The sequence below is a fragment of the Amblyomma maculatum genome, chromosome 8 (genome assembly GCF_055883805.1).
Source record: "Amblyomma maculatum isolate TAMU_Amacu chromosome 8, ASM5588380v1, whole genome shotgun sequence".
In the NCBI taxonomy this organism is placed as follows: domain Eukaryota; kingdom Metazoa; phylum Arthropoda; class Arachnida; order Ixodida; family Ixodidae; genus Amblyomma; species Amblyomma maculatum.
The window spans coordinates 104,736,447-104,748,942 of NC_139351.1; the positions used below are offsets into that span (position 1 = coordinate 104,736,447).

At 43.0% G+C, this 12,496-nt stretch overlaps 1 protein-coding gene across 1 annotated transcript in view; it reads left to right on the forward strand.

Annotated features, from left to right (window-relative positions):
* The first annotated feature begins 331 nt into the window (after positions 1–331).
* Positions 332–12,496, forward strand: part of alpha-PheRS (phenylalanine--tRNA ligase alpha subunit) — a 30,977-nt gene continuing 18,812 nt past the window's right edge. Inside the window, exons 1-4 of the mRNA XM_084577090.1 lie at positions 332–832; positions 1,964–2,307; positions 4,940–5,123; positions 10,783–10,936. Of these exons, the coding sequence (XP_084433216.1) occupies positions 695–832; positions 1,964–2,307; positions 4,940–5,123; positions 10,783–10,936 (820 nt within the window). The 5' untranslated portion in view covers positions 332–694. The remainder of the gene's footprint in view (positions 833–1,963; positions 2,308–4,939; positions 5,124–10,782; positions 10,937–12,496) is intronic.

The following is a 12,496-nucleotide window of genomic DNA, read 5'->3' on the forward strand; positions in this document are numbered from 1 at the left end:
TTTCGAGCATCGCAGATTTTGCATTATGTCAAATCCATGCTTTCCGGCTTGGTTCAGGACATGGAAGAAGGAAACATGGCTCAGGAGTTGGCACCCAACCCACGAGAATATTGCAATGATGATGATAATGCTGTGGCCTTCCCCTTTGCATCAGGCGGGCGAAAAAATGTACCCTAGCCGTTATCAGGAAGAAAGGATATGGAGGTAGAAGGAATTGAAGGCATGGAGAATGACGTCTGCTGAGAGGAGGAAGAGGAAAAAGGCGGCATAGGAAGGCGGATATGACTGTTGCGCCCTCTATACACTTTTCTACAAGCAATGTTCCAGTGTAAGTGCGCCGTTTGACTTACTGCACATGAGAAAGATTCGACAGCAGTGCCGTTAGTTCTTGCGTATGCCGCGGTGCTCGCAAGAACTGTTTGTATGAAATTCAATGGGAATGTGCACGTGTGTCTCGCATAAGGTGGTGCTTGCGAAAATCTGTGACACGCTTTGATCGAGCGTTCTGTGTACGCCGGCAGCCGTGTTATCGTGTTGTATCTTTGGCCGCATCAAAAAATGGCCAGCCGGATGTAACGTGTGTCGGAAAGTTGTTTTACTTTCCGTAACGGTTCTTCTGAGGTAACACCGTCGTGAGTTCGGTTGGTTCGGTCCTTTCGACGCATTGCATCAGCTCTCGTGAGCTTTGAGAAATATGGCAGATCTAGCAGAACACATTCTGCAGCATGTCGCCGAACATGGGACCTGCGACTCTCTCCAGCTGGGTCGTATCCTCAATGTGGATCATCAGAAAGTGGTCGGAGCCATCAAGAGCATCCAGGCCTTCGGAGACGTAAGTGCCGCAGTCGACCGGCTGATGCAGCATGCATCTCAAAAATGACTCAAAAATGACACGCTCAGGCCTTTTCGCTGTCGCGTGGCACTTTACCGTCCCGAGCTAGAGCTGCGCGACAAATGTGCCTTTGCTCGTATAGGTTGTAGGCTTTCTTGTTCGCAGAAAGCGCACGGAACAGCGGGAACGTAAGCCAAGAGGAGGTTGTTGCAGCTGCTATAAGCGATCTGTGTGTGCTTGTGTGTGAAAAGGCTGTGCTTGGGCCTTAACATTGCAGTGTGCACCTAAAATAGTTTACTTTCACTGCTAATTTTCTCCTACATTCTCATCCCCTTCTCACGTACGTTATGTGGTATACTGTCCGAGTAAAGAAAAATATAAAAAAGTTTGTGAATAATAGTGTCTGGTTAGGTCTTTGAAGGACATAGAAATATATACCAAGTTTTAGTGACGATTTCTGGATGTTTTTGTGCAATTCTTGTTCTATTTTTGCTTGATATGTAGGCTTGAAGATGTCATTGTATTTGAGAAGTAGAACTGTGGACTGTGACACTCAGCTGCCTTCAGAGAAAAATATATGATCTCTGGACAGGAAACGAGGAGTAGGACTACATGCATGCTGTGGACTGTGTATGTGCCAAGTTAGCTACATGTAATGTGCCCTGAAAAGCACATATTTACACTTTTTTGATAAGTAATTCGGAGGACATGAAAACTTGGTCAGCTTTACTGTGTTGCCATTTGTCACTTGGTGCATGCTGCAAATATGGGAAGACAGAACTAAAGTGTGGGCTGTGGCAATGGAGTGCAAGGTGCACATTGGCTACAGAGGCACTGCCCCAGTTCGGCCGTGTGATTCACAAAACAAGCCTTTTGTGTTTCACTGGCCGGTTGGTTGTACACATGCCTTTGCAGGTCGCCCTATTGATGAAAATGTGAACAAAACGTCTCACTCATAGCAGTACTTGCATCAGGCATCAGATATTGATGGTATCTGACAGCTGACTAGAGTACTGCCACAGGTCCTGTGACCGTCTGCAGTTGCAAAGTATTAGAGAAGTGAGAATACCAGGATTTGAAGAATGATACTCACTAGTAGCGGTGTGTAAGCATTCTCTGAACGTGATGCAGGTTCTGCGGGTAGAACAGCAAAGTGGTGAGCACTGGGAACTGACTGCTGAAGGCACCGAAGTATGCTCCCAAGGGAGCCCCGAGGGCCGCTTAGTGCGGCGTCTGGGCCCCGATGGACTACCCCGTGCCTCTCTGGGGAAGGGAGACCAGCTTGGGCTGAGTAAGGCTTTGGCCCTGAACTGGGTGAAGCTGGACAAGGAGCGGGGCACTGTGCTGCCCATCCATCCGGAGCCTCCATTGGACACGGTGCAGGCCAGCCTGTGCCAGGTGCGGGATGGCCATGCCCACCTGCTGGATGAAGGTCAGCGGCAGGACCTGAAGCGCCGCAAGCTGCTGCGCCAGGTGTATGTGCCAGCTTCTTCTGCGCAGGCATTTCCACTTAATGTATTGGCCTTAGACTACTTGCCAAGGCAGAGATTACTCCACGTGGTAATGAGTGATTAGTATCTTGTTGTCATGCCTTTTTGTCTCTTGTTGTGACGCCTCCTGTGTGCTCCTGTCTGTCCGTACCTACATATGCTACACTGGGGCCTTCTCCATATTGTCTGTGTAAGGCTTGCACCCTGGCTGTTCTACGTTTCCCATGTCGTTCTGGGTTCATGTTTTTGGGAAGGGGGGTACCAAAATTTTGGAGCGAATTGCAGGAGGTAATGGGGTGCCTTTAGATGGGCACCAATTTCATCTAGAGTGATGACATATTTATAACCAGCCCAACTTTCAAATTTATTGTCACTAAAAAAAAATGCAAAGCAACAGAATATGTATTACAGAAAATGGTATCGAAGCAGAAAGCTGAACTAGGTTCTTTTGTGTAAAAGCAGATGTAATTCATGAATGTTAGCTTTGAAAGGAATGACCATCAAATACTGTGAAAGCGCGAACACAACTGCAGTAACACTTACTAAACAACAGTACAACAGCAAAGAAAACATAAGAACACAGCAATAATAACCTGTCATGAAAACAGACTAGTAACGGTATATTATGTTAGAAAAAAGAAAAGGCGATCAATGAGTTAGATATTTTTGTTTTTTTTTTATCAAGAAAGGAACACCTCCTGCGCCACACACGTGCTCTTATCCCTCTGTGTGCGGTACCCATCCCCTGCGGTCTCACACATGCAGAGGAGGTTGCGCATAGGAGGATCCGGGTCGGGGTTACCTTCACACCAGCTGTCACTCAAACGTGGTCTCACTTCCGATGCTTAAATTCCCGCTCAGGGTGTTCGATATGTAAAGAAGAAAATGTTGAAGCCGACATTCACCACTTGCTGTGGGTATGCCCTGCTCTGAAACCGACACGAATCCGTCACTTGACGATAGCTGGCCTTTCAGCAAGCAATCCTACTTCGCATCTCGCTTACACGCAGGGACCACATCGTCACTCACTCTTGGACTTCATAAATCAGCCAACCTTTTTCCATTCATTTAATCATTTCCTCATTCTTCATCTCATACCTTACTGATCCTGAGGTAATAAATATATCCTTCAATGAGATAGATTTGGGTACAAATGAAAGAACATAATAACCATTTGAATTAAATAAGAGACAGTTAGTGTTTAACAATGAAGGGTAGGTTGTTCTTTCACTCTCTTATTGCTGTTTCATTTTTGTGGGATTTCGTCCATGTGGTTGGTCTAGGTTTCCTCTCAAAACCATCCGAAAATATGCAATACAGGGAAAGAGAAGCAAACGTAGCAAACGGAGTGGAGGCTGTAATGGACATCAGCAAAGGGGACAACTGGACAAGTTTGTACTGATTCATCTTTAAACCAGCCGAAAAGACACAATGCAGAGAAAGAGAAGCAGACTTTTCTGTCCATTTTCTTTCCCTCTTTTGCATCTTTTTAGCCGGTTTTAAACTGAATCAGCATCAACTCATCCAGTCATCAGTCCTACTATGGCCTAAGCTTTCTTCTCACAAGTGAACCTGCCATTTGCTTAAAATAGCATCCATCATTTTGTAACAATGAAAACTGTAACCTATGTTGTGCTGGGCTGGCCGAGGCATTGTTCAATGAGTTGAAATCAGTTGGCTTTAATATTAGTTACACTCACCGATGAAATGGAAGGTGAGCCATGGTTGCAAAAAAACTATGCTGCAAATTTGCACATGAGTGAGCATGCCTAGCAAAGTATTGATCCTGAAGGGGTGCTTTTCTTGCCATGAGTGCTTGTAGTCATTATTTTACATTCCAAATAAACATTTTATTGCAAGGGCTTGTAAAGTTACCTTAATTCAGCATCAACAAAAATAGCCGTTCATGTGATGGTACAGGGTGCCAACGAAATCCTAATAATGGCTTGGCAAAGGCTAGTGTACTATCGACTGAGAAAAAGCAGCACTTTTAATACTTTTCCTGTTTTTCACATGTTTTTCATAACAAAAACAATTTTCACTGTAAGAAATAGCATAGTGGAACATTTGAAAGCTGATGGCATGTCATCTTTCTGTGTCTTGATTAGTTAATACTTGCTGTTTCTTGCATTCTGTTCTATTCGTCAAACTTTGCACATATTTAATTGAATTTTTAGCCAAAGAGTAGAACATGAACAATGCAAGCTGTGTAGGCATGTTCAGGCTGTACAGCACCTGTTTCCGAATCGAGGCAGTGACATTGGCATGTTATGGCCGTCACAGTTGCAAAAAGACTCTTGAACTTGGTATCGAGCTGGCAATTCAACCTGTAGCCTCAATACAGTTTGAAATCATTTTCTTAAGTAGTGTCATCTATTCTTCGGTGTTTTCTGTACAAATGCACTGATATGCACTGCTCGCGTTTTTTTGTACAAATGCATTGTAGGGCAGTATCGGGCACTGGAGCAAGAATATGCAATGATTCGTTTTTCTTTCTCCACTTTTCTTTTATGTTGTGATCCTTGTGGGGAGTCTGGCTTGCCATTCATCAGAGATGTTCTTATGCGTGTTGCATGTGCATTCCTTGGGGGGGGACTGAGGAGTAGGCACTGTGCAGGGTGGTGAAGAGCTATCGGTTGGAGAAAGGCGAGCACTTTGCCACGCAGCTGAGCAAACCAGAGACGGACCTCACAGCCGAGCTGCTGGCCAGCGGGGCATGGCGGCAACGGCCTTTCAAGGCGTACAACTTTGCTGCCTTGGGCCAGCCGACAGACGGAGGCCACCTGCACCCCCTGCTGCAGGTATTGTGAACTATAGTGTGCATTACAGTATCATAGACGTATGATAGTTGTGAGTAGATATTACAAGGTGAGACAGTGTTAAGCTGTAGAGACAAGAATGCTGTTAATTCACTTAATAGATTGTTATCCAAGAAAAAAAGAGAAATGCTAGTGTGATTGCAAGCCTGCAACTTTGTCTAGAAACTGCTGAGCAAACATTTTGTTTGTTTGTTTTTGTTGCATTGAAATGGGCTTTCCTTTATGGCATTTTTTGTGTGTGGTATGTTTTGGTCATTTTACCTTTGAGCTAATGTTTGCAGTTCAACTACTTGATGCGATGCTATGTGATGCCTCTTCACAAATGGCCCCGTTGCGTTTTGAGGATACTTCATCATACGAACTAAACAGCGAACGATCCTTAAAACCTTTTTTTACTTTGTACAGGTTGGTCCGTATTCTTGTTCTCTTAAAAGTGACTGCCGTTTTTTGCTTGTCCTGCCGTGCCCACTACGGTGTCTGAAGATAGTGAATGATTGTTACCATGTTCTTGAACTTCTTTTGTGTGGGGACGTTGAGCTAAATCCGGGTCCTATTTCCAACAATGAATTACTGCAAAGGGTATTAGAAGGACAAAATTCTCTGCGGGATGAGATACTTGAGCTGAAATCAAAAACGGACGGCATGATTGCGGACATTCGAGCTCAGTTCACCTGTATTGAAGACCACATTTCCGAAATTAAAGCTAAAACCTTGAAATTAGAAGATCTTGAAAATGCGCTCCGTACATACCAATCTTCTGTAGGCCATCAAGCTCGTAAGCTCACAGATTTAGAAGATAGAAGCAGGCGATGTAACCTTATCGTTTACGGCATACCCGAAGAAATAAATGAATCCGAATCTGATCTTAAGCGCAAAGTAATCACGGAAACCTTTGAAGGAAAACTTGGCGTGAAATGCGTATCAATTGGTCGCATTCACAGGCTGGGTAAGAAGGCATCAAAACGACCGGTTATAGTCTTTTTTACGGATTTCAATGAAAAAGCATCACTCTTTAAAAACTGCAGCAAACTAAAAGGGTCAGATATTTCTATCCAGAACGATTACTCACCGGCTACTTTAAAAAGACGAAAGATGCTGTGGCAGAGTACTAAAACTGAGAATTTGCAAGGCAGAAAAGTATTTCTTGTTCATGACAAATTGCACATCGACCGTGACGTGTATGACTGGGACGAGGCGAAACAAGAACGCCAGTTAATTTCTAAAGCCCCCCAAGAACCATGCACATGACGCGTCCAGGATAAGCGTGTTAGGCTCCTAAACATAAATGCCCGGAGTATTGTAAACAAGACTAGCCTACTTGAAGGAGTTCTTTTATCATACGACCCACACATCGCCGTCATTACAGAAACCTGGTTGCACAGTGCGGTCAGCAATGATGATCTAGTTCCGCCAGCATTCAAAATTTATCGCAAAGACAGACCAACTAGGGGCGGAGGTGTAGCTGTAATAACCAAATCTGATATAGAAACCGTTCTGCTTCCAGATGTTAAAGATGTTGAATGTTTATGCTTAAAAGTGAACCTATTTGGGCATGTTTTCTTATTGTATGCAGTATATAGACCACCAGAGTCGATTCCCGACCTTCTAATAAAGCTCAGAGATCATATGAGGGATTACAGTAAACACAAGATGATATTGGTTGGTGATTTCAACCTTCCGTGCATTCATTGGAACCGCTTGTTTTCCAGGCCCGACTCTGAAAATGAAGCCAGTGCTATGTTCGATATCATGTTTGAAAATAATCTCGTTCAAATTGTCAATGAGCCTACGCGTGTAGACGGTTCGTCTGGTTCTGTCCTTGATTTGGTTTTTCTTGATCGTTGTTTTGATGATTATGTTGTGTCGGTCGATTCAGGCTTATCCGATCATAAAATAGTATCTGTTTGCTTGGAATTTGTTTCCAAACGTGTAAAAAATAATCCAGTGGTTAGAACGGTGAAGGATTTTGAACGTGCCGATGATGATGCCATTTTAGATTACTTAGAATCGCAGATTACTGACTTCTCTGAAGATGATGCTGCTGTTCTTTGGAACAAATTTAAGAAGATATGCCACTTTTGCTTGAGCAATTTTGTGCCTGATAGAACAAAGAAAACAGGCAAATACACACCATGGATGAATAGACATATAATACATTTAAAACGAAAGGCCAAACGCCTACGAAAGAAAAGAACAGCATCTCATGCTTTCAGCGAAGCTCGCGCAGCTCTGTCTGCTGCCATTGTACGTGCAAAGTCTTTTTATTTTAATACTACTCTCCCGAACTTTATTTCTGAGGATCCTCAAAGGTTCTGGAACTTTATGAAGGAAAACAAAAGGAGTGTACAACAAATATCTCATAACGGTGCAGTTTTAACTAATCCTAAGATTATTGCACAAAACTTTAACCAATACTTCCACAGTGTCTTCTCTACTTCAGCTGGACCTTCACTTTCTACTTTCCCCTCGCATTTCCTTAATGTTACCGACTTGATTTCAAACGAAGGGGTATTGAACATGCTGCTTAGACTAAAAGTTAAATCTTCTCCAGGACCTGATGGTATACCAGGCGCATTCCTTCGCCGTTTTGCTGAAACACTGTGCAAGTTTCTCGTTTTGATATTTCGAGCTTCTATTAGAACTGCATCCATACCTGAAGACTGGAAGACTGCGCGTGTGGTGCCCGTCCTGAAGAAGGGGGACCCACTTTTATTATCTAACTACCGACCCATATCTATATTATGCTCTTCTTGTAAATTCATGGAGCATATCGTAGCCGACCTCATTTCTAAATTTCTCCAAGATAATAACATTTTGTCGGAACACCAGCATGGCTTCAGGAAAGGGTTTTCTACGGTCACACAGTTAGTCACTTTATTTCACTTTCTTGCTTCCGTCGTGGATAGGACCGGCCAGGTAGACTTAATTTTTTTGGATTACAGCAAGGCGTTCGACCTAGTACCGCATAACAAACTAATAGAGAAACTTCAAATGATAGGATTGCCCGATTTCCTAGTTGCCTGGGTTTCTATGTATTTATTGCAACGCAAACAGTATGTTACAATTAACGGAGAAAGTTCTTGTGCTCTTCCGGTTACATCTGGTATCCCTCAGGGCAGTGTTCTTGGGCCGCTGCTGTTTTTGATATATTGCAATGATATTGTCAATATAGTTAATGAGCCTGTGCAGATCCGCATGTATGCTGATGACTGCATTATTTTTAATGAGATCCGGTCAGTTGACGACCAGGTAGCACTAAACATGACCCTTAACAACATATTCACATGGTGTTGTAAATGGGGAATGAAACTAAACTCGGAAAAGACGGTGTTACTACGTGTTACAAGAAAACATAATCCGTTAAAATACTCTTTTTCTTTAGATTCAGGTCTAATAGCTGAAGTTAACGAATTTAAATATCTTGGTGTGACATTAACAAGCAACTTAAACTGGAACACTCATATCTCTAACACTTGCTCGTCTGCATTTCGAAAACTTTGCTTGTTGCGCCATAAGCTAAAGGATGCCCCTCTCAAAGTTAAAAGATTAGCATACGAAACTTTTATAAGGACTAAATTAGAGTATGCCTGTATTGTATGGGACCCGTATACTGTCACCAACATAAACGCTCTAGAGCGGATCCAAAGGAAAGCCGTCCGTTTCATGTTTTCGCAGTACTGTCGAACAATCTCTGTCTCTACACTGATGCAATCGAATTCAATACCTACCCTTCAATCCCGGCGAGAATTCCTTCGACTGAAATTTTTATACTTATTGTTTAACCATAAACTTGGAATAGATTCTTCACCGTACCTGCTAGTATCGAACACCAGACAAACCCGACACTCTCACCCCCTTTCTCTTACCCCGTACTTTGCTAAGACTAGGTTATTTCAACACTCTTTCTTTCCGCAGACCATCAGTGATTGGAATAACTTGCCAGCTACCTGCCTACAGTCTCTTGACCTGATTTATGACCATGTTTAGCTTTGGTTATGCTGTGCCATTATCTTTTTCATTTACCGCTGTTTGTGCTTTGTTTTGTTCGCATCTTGGTATTATTGCTCACTCGTAATAACTTGTTTGTAATCCACTCCTGCTTGGGCCTCACGGCCTGCAGTATGTACTAAATAAAAAAATAAAATAAAAAAACGAGACGGTCAGCATGCTTGAAAGGAAGCACATGCATACAAAAGAGATAAACATGCCTAGGCATTAGATTGGCATGACGCCATCTCAAGATAAAATGAAAAGACTAGTGGCATGCAAAGTAAAATCTGAAATGGCTCGACTGGCCGATTTGAAAGTGAAAAATTTTACAGGGTCTCTTAGATCTCTTAAGAGGAGAATAGCAAAAAGCCTACCCTTACTCTTCTACCATTTGCCTCTTATCGGCGTTCGTTGCAGTGCTACATATAATTATAATTGGTTTACAGGAAAGAAAAGGCACAGTATCTGTCACACTTTCTGCGGCAAGTGTGAGTTTGGAAGATACACCATCACTCTTGTCGTGTGGCATTCCTTGACTCGCATTCAAGGGTTAGATTGCAGATGGCAGGAACGCTACACAAGAGCACATCTTGCGCAATATGACAGATCTCGCACACAACTCCCGTGCACGGGATGTCGTTCGATGAGCCTAGAAAGGCTTTTGTCTTAAAACTGAAACTTTGCTGCTAAGCTATATTTCTGCAGTGGGGGGTCTTCCAATCGTCGCGCCTGCCATAGTGCGCTCGCCTGAGATTCGAGCACCACTGTTTCATGTGATTCATGTTTGGGGAGGTCTATATGGATGATTGTTGGCTTTGCAGGTTGTATGTCAACGTGGCTGGTCGTCCAAATTAGCCTATGTAAGCCAACGCATGTCCGAATCAACACCATAGACTTACATGGGCGTCAGCCGATATCACGCTTCTGGTTCGAAATATTCTAACTTCTGAACTAATGTTATTTTACTACATTATGATGGCACTGAAATGTTTGGGCTGCTTTTTTATTGCGGTACAATTATAATGCACTGTAACAAAGACAAGATTTATTGTGTTACAATTGTGCTGTGTAGCCAGACATGATGACTATTGTCGTTTTAAAATATTTTAGAGCCCTTGTCATACAGGGCGTCCAAAAACTAGCTAGCCGAGCTTTGCAGTGTGTGTAGCCAACCTCCTTTTTACTGTGCAAAGCACAGTATGTTTGTTTCTGTCATAAATCTAGGAGAGGCCTGGAAGTCCTTCTGTACAACAAGAAACTAACTTACCTGTGTGTGGGAAGGGAAAAGTGTCTTTTTCTTCTTTTCTTACACAGCATTGGGTTGGAATGCAACATGTTATAACAGTACACATCTTCTGGGGGCGTCTCTCATAGCCCGAGTCGCTTTGGGACGTTAAACCCTACAAACCAAACCAAACCAACATCTTCTGGGGACCTGCAGTTTCTTTTTTGTATCTCCTGAGTTAAAGCTGTGGTTGCTTTTCATGAAAGCACATGAAGCCAGGCTTTTCTTTCATTGGGCTTCATTTTTTGAATGAAAATAGCAGTGAGCAGAGGTAACGGGTCTTTGACCAGAATGGCAGTGCATGTCAGGCCAGCACCATTTACAAAGCAAAGAGGTTGTGGTGAGGGACACACTGCTCTTGTGCAGGTGCGCTCCGAAGTGCGCCAGATCTTCCTGGAGATGGGCTTCACAGAGATGTCAACATCACGCTACGTAGAGAGTGCTTTCTGGAACTTCGACGCCCTTTTCCAGCCCCAGCAGCACCCGGCCAGGGATGCCCATGACACATTTTTTCTGAAAGGTGCGCTGTGAGCAAAGCCCTTTAATGTGTATGGGCACTTCAGTTTTCTCTACCATGTAAAGGTGCACACAGCATCTTCTTGCGGGTGCATGTGAACTGTACACTCGGGGCACATTCTCTGCTAAATGCTAGACACCTTGACGCACCTGTTTCTAGCGCTAGCACTGGGCTAGTGCTTATTGCTTCATATCAGTACCACTCAGTGCCTGCCTCTGCACAGAGTTGTTTGCGCACTCAAATGTGACAGTGCAGGACAACTCACTCTTTTTCTCTGGTGTTTTTGTTTACTTGCGATATATGCTCAGTCTTTGCAGCTATGATGGCTTGATAAGTGGGCAGCTGCAGTGTACATGTCGTACATATCATTGCTCCTAGACGCTCTGCTGTAATTTCACTTGCGCTGCAGATTGTGTTTAAATGCACTGCTCGCACCATCTAGCATTTTAAGTGGTGTTGTTGGTGCAACTGCAAAGTGTTTCCTGAGTGCCAAAGGGGTGAGCTTACGATAGTTATGTGCAGAGGAGTGCTCTATTAAAGGATGAAGTAGAAAGCACAAGCACCAAAACAAAACTGTCCGCCTGTAGTACTACCAAGCACTGGCTTCCTTTAGATTCAAGCATGTAGGCTGTCTTTTTGCTGTCTTTGCGTGGTAAAAATGTGCATGCGGTTTCGAAACAAAATTTAATTCACAATTCAGATATATGGAACTCAATGTAATAAGGAGTCTAACTCTAATGCACATTTATCAGCCTCCAGGATCCTTTGCTCATCATGCAGCTTGTGCTTGTGGGAACAGGCTATGGTGGCGATATCTGTATTACCTGTTATTGCTATTTTCTTACCTTATAAGAGCTTTATTTTTTGTAAGAGTGGTGTTTTTATGATTAGAAGCCAGTATGTTTTTGATACAAGCCAACTTCGTTTTCTCTCCAGTGTCCCTTTAACACCGAGTCCCATACGAAACCAACCTCTCACATTGTTTATCGTATCCAGGAATTCATCTTAACGGGAATTCATTGTAGTTAAGGGATAAGTCGAACAGTGTCGCATCGGTGTCTTGAACTTAAGGTGGCGGTCCCACTCAAGCGGTGAAGAGACGACATTTTTGGTGAAATTCATACCTCTACTGTGCCTCACTCGTTTAGTTTATAAGCGTGGTTTTAGTATCGTTGTAAAGCTTATTTTCTCTGATTTTGAATGGTGCATTTGGTTTATAAATAGCTGTGAAGATATTTAAGCTGTAAAGAAAAACGCAAAGGTAAGAAACTGCTTTTTAGCTCTACTTGTCTCAGGAAAAGCAAAATTGTGCAAAATCTTTTGCACCTAGAACAACACCGTTCGAGATCTTTTGAGATGAGATATTAATGAACAAAGTTAAGCATTTTTATTACTGTGTATCGCATAGTTTATTAGCCACGCACCTGTGAAAAGTGTATAAAACAGGTAATTATACATACAATAACTTTCAAGATATGCATTCTGCTGCGGAGCTTTTTTGCGCAGTTGGAGGTCGTACATAGTTCGCTCTTTCCTGAAAATATCATCTGTCTGCTTCATTTA